At 38.3% G+C, this 8,363-nt stretch overlaps 1 protein-coding gene across 1 annotated transcript in view; it reads left to right on the forward strand.

The window, feature by feature from the left end:
- tmprss7 (transmembrane serine protease 7) overlaps positions 1–7,700 on the forward strand; it is a 14,442-nt gene extending 6,742 nt beyond the window's left edge. The window contains exons 9-18 of the mRNA XM_016441178.1: positions 82–194; positions 282–388; positions 1,655–1,791; positions 1,958–2,065; positions 2,172–2,279; positions 2,360–2,476; positions 5,908–6,106; positions 6,231–6,499; positions 7,186–7,322; positions 7,479–7,700. Of these exons, the coding sequence (XP_016296664.1) occupies positions 82–194; positions 282–388; positions 1,655–1,791; positions 1,958–2,065; positions 2,172–2,279; positions 2,360–2,476; positions 5,908–6,106; positions 6,231–6,499; positions 7,186–7,322; positions 7,479–7,646 (1,463 nt within the window). The 3' untranslated portion in view covers positions 7,647–7,700. The remainder of the gene's footprint in view (positions 1–81; positions 195–281; positions 389–1,654; positions 1,792–1,957; positions 2,066–2,171; positions 2,280–2,359; positions 2,477–5,907; positions 6,107–6,230; positions 6,500–7,185; positions 7,323–7,478) is intronic.
- Positions 7,701–8,363: the final 663 nt, after the last annotated feature.

The raw sequence follows: 8,363 nt of genomic DNA on the forward strand, positions 1-8,363 counted from the left end.
CGTGAGTCCCTTGACTAAAGTATCTGTATGTTTGTATGTCTGATTGTGATCCTGAGGCCCTTTCATCTTTCCCATACACAGAGTGTATGAATATGATAGCATTACCCACTGGCCCAGGTGATGCTGGAGTGATAACCAGTCCATTCTACCCCAGTCTGTTGCCCCGTCAGTGCTCCTGCACCTGGATGTTTCAGGTATTGCGCCCAATCAAAAGCTTTTTTAATGTGTAGTAGCAATATTATCCACAGCATCCATGTGACAAATGGGTGTTTTTGTGACAGATGCCCAGTGGTGCTCTTGGTGTGGCTCTCAGGTTCCAGAACTACATGCTAAAACTAAAAGACTTGCAAAACTGTGAACACGGCTGGTGGAAAATCAATGAGATTATGTAAGTGATATTTCAGAGTCAATTATCTTTAGATTTTTTTGTTAAAGTACATTTAATTTGTGTACTAATACAATTTTTTTAGAATAGTTCACACCCCCCCCACCCAAAAAAACTATTATCATTATTTACTCACCCATTTAACTTTTTTACTGTTCTGTGAAAGCAAAAATTTGATCTTTTAAAGATCTCTTTTCCATACAACAATAGTTCACATTGCATAGGCCTTTAGAGTAGACTGACCAAATGTAATGTGGATGTCATTAAATCTCTAGGAGGAGTTTGATAGAGTGTAAAACATGCCACTTCCTGTTGCCAGCAGGTGGCGCTATGACTATAACTGAATATGGGCATGGGCATGGGCATGTGTTCAGGACAGGACTCTTATCAAACGTTTGGGGCAGATCGGACATTGTATGCCTAAATTATAACAACTTCTGAACAACATCGAAGCTTGTCAGGCCGCCATTGACACACCCTTCAAAAACTTGCAGAGAAAATTCAAAATAACAGACTTCCTGTTGGGTTTCAGACTACTTACCGGGATACTTTTTTGTAGGTATTGGTGTGTTACATGTGTCTTCCGAAGTTCGTACATGTATGTGAAACATAGCTCGAGAGGCACTTCGTTGAAATGTTATAGGTGGCGCTATTGAGCCATTTTGCCACACCCACTTTTCGAGCATGTTTAGGCCATCAAAAATGCAATTCATTTTGGAGAAGAAGAAAAATCTGAGCAATTCCAATACCACGGTGCTCGGGCTCTAATGATGTTTTCTTTGCTACAATTATCTTGCTGACATTTTTGCATATACTCTTTTATTTTCTCCCTACTCACACTTTGGTTCTTCACTTGTGATTCCAAATATTGCAAAGCAAACCAAAGCACGAAGAGGGAGAAAATAAAAGTACAAGTATGCCCCCCACCCCCCCAAAAACCCTATTATCATTATTTACTCACCCATTTTACTTTTTTACTGTTCTGTGAAAGCAAACATTTTATCTTTTAAAGATCTCTTTTCCATACAACAATAGTTTACACTGACAAAACACCAAAAAAGACCCATAAAAATGTTCCAAACAACCCAAATGTTTTGCCACAGAAAATGGTCAAACAGATTTGGAACAACATTATGGTGAGTAAATAGTGACAGATGTTACTTTTGGTGAACGGTTCCTTTAATGTTGATAGTAAGTCATATTTATCAGGTTATAGACTGATTATAAACATTTTGAGCTGGTATAGAAATAACTGCAACTGATTTACAGATACTGTGGAAATTACATTGACCATTCAACCGTCTTCCGTATTCCGGCGCAAAACCCTGAAGTGGTTTTCCGCTGCAGCTCACGAAATGCTGACCAACCCTTCAGTGCCACTTACAGCAGCTACAACACCAGCCAGCGTAAGAACAATGCTGCTGAAACAGGAAATGCAGAACAATTTCAATAGTCATTTTTCATCAGTAGTACATTCTCACTTACGAGCAAAGGAATAATATGTTATAAGTCACTAAAATGACTCATGGCACCAAATGTTCTTACTCTGGTCGTGTTTTTTTTTTTTTCAAGCATGTCCAGAGGGTCACTTCCTGTGCTCCACAGGGCTGTGCGTGGAGAAGTTCAGGCGCTGTGATGGACTGGATGACTGTCAGGATGAAAGCGATGAGATTTTTTGTTGTATGTTAACCACAAAATCATGTAAACCCAGTAGTTCTACAATAGTGAAACTATCAAAATTTTGTCAAAATTCACTATTTTATTAGCAGTTATCTTTATTCAACAGCTAAACCTCCTAAAATCTGTGGAGGTTCATCCCCTTTGCACCCATTATACATCTGTAATGGAGAAATGGACTGTTCCAGTGGTAAAGATGAGATCAACTGTACTAAGGGTAACGTGAGAACTATTTAAAAATTCACACTTTGAGATGCGTTAATTGTTTGTACAGTGATTAATTTGTTGGCTGTGCAGAGACTAGCTGTTCTGGAGTCAGTTACCAATGTGGCAATGGAGCCTGCATTCTTAAGAAAAATGCTAAATGTGACGGCTTACCCGACTGCTATGACAGCAGTGACGAGAAGGACTGTGGTGAGTTTTACTGTAGTAACATCCATAAACATTGTGTTACTCATCAAATTGGTTTGTAGACATATAAAGAGACAGAACAGATTTGTCATAGTTTAAACACCATTCATGTCTGTTTTAGGGTATTTTAGTCTTATTCTTGAATTCCACTATTATTATTAAAATCTCGTATGAGCCAAACAATCAACAGTATGGTAAGTTCAAATCCATATTCATATAGAGTTATCAATATGGAGTCAATTTGATGTCAATGTATTGCCGTCACAGATTTAAAAATAATCAAAATTAATTATAAATCTGAAGACAAGAAAATGTACAAAAAATTATTTTTAAAAACCACGCAAAATCATCTGAATTGCTGCAAGCAGCGTTGAAGGGGTCCTTGCACCCGGGCTCACCGCCACTCTGTGACTTTAGGAATACAGCGAACGGTAAGCAATATGCATTTTAAGTGGTAAATATAGGAGGAATATGTCATTTATATGTGCCAAACTCCCTGCTGCCAGCTGGTGGCACTATGACTTTAACAGAATATTGGCATGTAGATGTATTCAAGCCAGGACTTTGATCAAACATATGAAGTTTGGTGCAGATTGAACATGGTACGTTTGAATTATGCTGGGTACACACTAAAAGATTTTAAAAATCTTATAAGATCTTCAAAATGTGAGAGACCACAAACATGAGGACAAAAAAATCCTAGATTTAACCATTTTGCTCCTATAGTGTGTGGTGTGCCGCGATGTTCCCCCCACACATCAGGATTTCTGATCGTAAATATTCAACATGTTGAATATTTACAATTTGCAATCGGGGCGCCTCCGACGTTCTTCTGAGCAGATTCAGTCACTCTTAACACACCTCACACCACAGGAAAATCTGATAAGATAATCTTTAGAACCACCAAAATAATCAGGACATTACCTAGGATTGTCGGAAGGGGAGAAATTGGCCCAAAATCAGCCCGATTATCTTGTGGTGTGTACCCAGCTTTAGTGTAAAACATGACATATCCTGCTGCCAACAGGTGGCGCTATGATTATAACTGTATATGTATACTGTTAATGTCTTTAGATGTCTTCAGGCCAGGACTCTTACCAAACATGTGTCTAGTGCAGATTGGACATTGCATGTTTAAGTTAGTGTAAAACAAGTCATTTCCTGTTGCCAGCAGGTGGCGCTATGATTACAACAGAATATTGGCCATTTAATTGTGTTCAGGCCAGGACTCTTATCAAACGTGTGAAGTTTGGGGCAGATCGGACAACAACTGCTTTTTCCATGGCGAGACAAGGACACTTTTTTTTTGTTTTGTTTTTTTTGTTATTCAGATACTACAGTAGAGAGATGACAGGAAAGCACTAGGAGGAGAAAGGGGAGCGGGATCGGCAAAGGACCTCGAGACGGGAGTCGAACACGGGTTGCCATGAGCGCAGTTGCACTATGTGTCGACGCACTAACCACGAGGCGCTGTTGGCGCCGACAAGGACACTCCCTTTAACGAAAACTCAAGATCTTCGCAATTTCACATTGCAAAGGCCTTTAGAGTAGACTGACCAAATATAATGTTGATGTCATTAAATCTCTAGGAGGAGTTTGATAGAGCGTAATACATGCCACTTCCTGTTGCCAGCAGGTGGCGCTATGACTATAACTGAATATGGGCATGGGCATGTGTTCAGGACAGGAGTCTTATCAAACATGTGAAGTTTGGGGCAGATCAGACATTGTCTGCCTGAATTATAACAACTTCCTATTTCATGGCGAAACATCGAAATTTGTCAGGCCGCCACGGACACGCCCTTCAACGAAAACTCAAGATCTTCGCAATTTAACGTCACAAAGGGCTTTAGATTACACTAACCAAATTTGGTGTTGATCTGTTTAAATCTCTAGGAGGAGGAGTTAAAATACAACGCCTGAAAATGGCAAAAACGGCACAAAACTTGCAGAGAAAATTCAAAATAACAGACTTCCTGTTGGGTTTCGGACTACTTACCGGGAGACTTTTTTGTAGGTATTGGTGTGTTACATGTGTCTTCCGAATTTCGTACATGTATGTGAAACATAGCTCGAGAGGCACTTCGTTGAAATTTTATAGGTGGTGCTATTGAGCCATTTTGCCACACCCACTTTTCGAGTATGTTTAGGCCCTCAAAAATGCAATTCATCTTGGAGAAGAAGAAAAATCTGAGCAATTCCAATACCACGGTGCTCGGGCCCTAATGATGTTTTCTTTGCTACAATTATGTTGCTGTCACTGGCATTTTTGCTTACACTTTTATTTTCTCCCTACTCACACTTTGGTTCTTCACTTGTGATTCCAAATATTGCAAAGAAAACCAAAGCACGAAGAGGGAGAAAATAAAAGTACAAGTAAAAAATGTCAGCAAGAGCAAAAAACCGAAATACACGTCAGATTGATGCTAAATATCAAGGCAAATTCCTCATCCTACAAAGAGACTCCAAAAGTTCATTTAGGACCACCAGTGACTGGCTAGCCATTCAACCCAACATAGCCCTCATGTTCCCATGATGATATCGCTGCTATTATTATGATCTATTGACCTTTTTGCAATGGTCGACTTGAAATTGTGTTTGGTAATTGGTGTGTGTGTGTGTTGGAGTTGAATCAGAGGGCGATTACAGGAGTCAAGCTGAGCTTTGATCATGCTTCATTCTCTTCCTGAACGCTCTCTGATTTTAATGGCTTTGGCTCATCAGATGCACCTGTCATGACTGAGCAGTTTATGCACATACAAACATACACTTCTGGTCAAAAGTTTGGAATAATTCTTGGCACAAATAGCCTCGTGGTTAGCACGCTGACATATAGTGCCGTTGCGATTCGTGTGTCCTGACTCACGGACCTTTCCCGATCAGCCCCCCCCCCTCACACTTCGCTTCCTGTCTCATATACTGTCCTATCCTAATAAAAACGCAAAAACGCTAAAAATAAATCTTTTAAATATTATTACATTTTAAAATATTATTTTGAAATATTATTTAAAATTATAATTTAAAATAACTTTTTTATTTAAAAATGCTTAGCTATTATCATTGATACTCAGTAATTAATAATGGTTCTTATTAATGTTGAAAACAGTTGTTTTTGCTGCTTAATATTATTGTGAAAATTTTGATACTTGGACTGGTTCCTGCTTTATGAACCGAACATAAGCTTAGTATCTCATTTCAGAGCATTATTAAAGGACTAGCCTTTCTCGTTGATGAAAGTGAGCTGTCTCTCTGGATTTTTACATAACCAATTTTTGATTCCAGGGAGTTCGTTTTTTTTTGCTCTTGACACTTCAGTCACTATCAGTCACACATTTTTACATTGTTACATATTGTGTCATACATTTTGGATGCTTGTACGCTAATGCAAAGTATATAATCTTCTTGTGTCTGATATGTTTCCATATAATTTGTAGCCTGTGGCAATCCCACCCCTTCAAAGCGTGTATCTGACAGTGCCGCCACACAGCAGCGTATTGTGGGCGGGATCAATGCGCTGGAGGGGGAGTGGCCATGGCAGGTCAGCATGCATTTTTCTGGTCAGCTGTACTGCGGAGCATCGGCCCTCTCTGATGAGTGGCTCATTTCAGCAGCGCACTGTTTCAGCAAAGAAAGGTGAGAAATGTCAGGTAGACCTACAGTATAAATTACTGAATATCAAACTTTAATACCTTTTTTGTTAGCAGCAATGAGCTGGACTTAATGCAGTTTGAGCATGTGTGATTTTTGATGCTTTCAGGTTGGCAGATCCACGTATGTGGACAGCTCATCTAGGCATGCTAAACCAGGGCAATGCCAAGCATGTGGCCGAGGTCCGTCGATTTGTTGTGCATGAATACTACAATGCGAGAAATTTTGACTATGACATCGCCCTTGTGCAGTTGAAGAAGGCCTGGCCCAGCAGTCTGGAACAATATCTCCAGCCTATCTGTCTGCCGGCCCCTTCACAGACATTCACTGAGGGACACCGCTGTTGGGTCACTGGCTGGGGCTACCGTTCTGAACAGGGTAAAGAGCTAAAAAACATTGACAAATGATGCAACGGTAACATTTAACGTTTTAGGGTCAGTAAGATTATTTTATGTTTTTGAAAGAAGTCTCTCATGCTTACCAAGGCTGCATTTATCTGATCAAAAGTACAGTAATATTGTGAAATATTATTACCATTTTAAAAAATGGTTTTCTATTTTAATATATTTTAAAATTTAATTTATTCCTGTGATGAAAAAGCCGAATTTTTAGTTATTACTAAGTTAAGATAAAATATTACTATTTTAGTTATTACTCCAGTCTTCAGTGTCACATGATCCTTCAGAAATCATTCTAATATGCTGATTTGTTGCTCAAGAGACTTATTGTCAATGTTGTTATAACAGTTGTCCTGCTTAATATTTTTGTGGAAACTATTATATATTTTTATATAAGTATAAAAGTATAAAAAGAGAAAGTTAAAAAGAACCGCATTTATTTGCATTTAGAATTTTTTGTACAATTCTAAATGGCTTTACTGTCAGTTTTGATTTGTCCTTGCTGAATAAAAGTATTAATTTCTTTAAAAAAAAAAACGTGCAGAACCCAAACTTTTAAACGGTACTCAAACTAGAAAAAGAGAGTCAGTTTCTCTTGTTTATATGTCTCTTAGTACGTTATTTTTTTTACAATATATGGCATATTTTTTCCCTCTGTTTATACAGATAAGGTTCTACCCACTGTATTGCAGAAGGCAGAAGTTAGCATTATAAGCCAGAGTGAATGCAAGAGAAGCTATGGTGCTGTATCACCCCGCATGCTGTGCGCTGGTGTGCCCTCAGGAGAGCAGGATGCCTGCCGGGTGAGGGGAGATAACAACCGTTGGACTGGTTCCTGCTTTATGAACCAAACATAAGCTTAGTATCTCATTTCAGAGCATTATTAAAGGACTAGCCTTTCTCGGTGATGAAAGTGAGCTGTCTCTTTGGATTTTTACATAACCAATTTTTGATTTCAGGGAGACTCAGGCGGTCCTCTGTCCTGTCAAGCCCACTCGGGCGGCCGCTGGTTTCTGACGGGCATTGTGAGCTGGGGTTCCGGCTGTGGCAGACCCAACCTTCCCGGAGTTTACACCAGAGTGGCCAAGTTCATAGACTGGATCCAAAGACATATTCAAAACTTATGAAATGCACAGCCAATAAATCCACCTTACAATGAATTATGTATTTCATACACTCAAAACAAGCCATTGTCATCTCAGCTGTTCCACAGCAAATAGGCTATGTGTTATTTAATGGTCTGTCAATCATGTAACACCATTATAATACATTTGTCTTGAATAATACATTACTTGTAGTCTTTTTTTCAGCAATTACAAATAATTCCTGCCAAATAAAAAAAACAAGTTAACATTTATGCTAGCCTATATGGTATATACATATTAAACCTTTTTAAATTATATAAATTATTATATGGGTCAATATCACCATAGAGTGCCTTTCAACCCTCACAATACTCAAAAATGTTGGTTTTAATTTCCCATTCGCTTTATGTCATATCATAAATAGTAGACACTCAAGTACTATAGAATCATATTAGCTGAGCTCCCACACATTGTTTTAGATAATTATGGGCCATTATTTGAAGCATAGACCATAAGATATGTCCACCCTGTCATGGACATATATATTACTGTTAAATACGTTTTCATTGCAAAATTAAGATGCAAATTATATTTTCTGAGAGGTATGATGTCCCTTTCCTAAACAGGGTTATTTGTTTGCTTTCAAATTATAAATACATAAAAGATTTTATGTAAACCATGTGTTTTTAAAGTATTTGTATTTTTTCTTATTTGGAGAAAACTGATAATTGGATGCATTTTATTTTTGCATGTTATTGC

The sequence above is a fragment of the Sinocyclocheilus anshuiensis genome, unplaced genomic scaffold (assembly GCF_001515605.1).
Source record: "Sinocyclocheilus anshuiensis isolate Anshui unplaced genomic scaffold, SAMN03320099.WGS_v1.1 scaffold655, whole genome shotgun sequence".
NCBI classification, from domain to species: Eukaryota; Metazoa; Chordata; class Actinopteri; order Cypriniformes; family Cyprinidae; genus Sinocyclocheilus; species Sinocyclocheilus anshuiensis.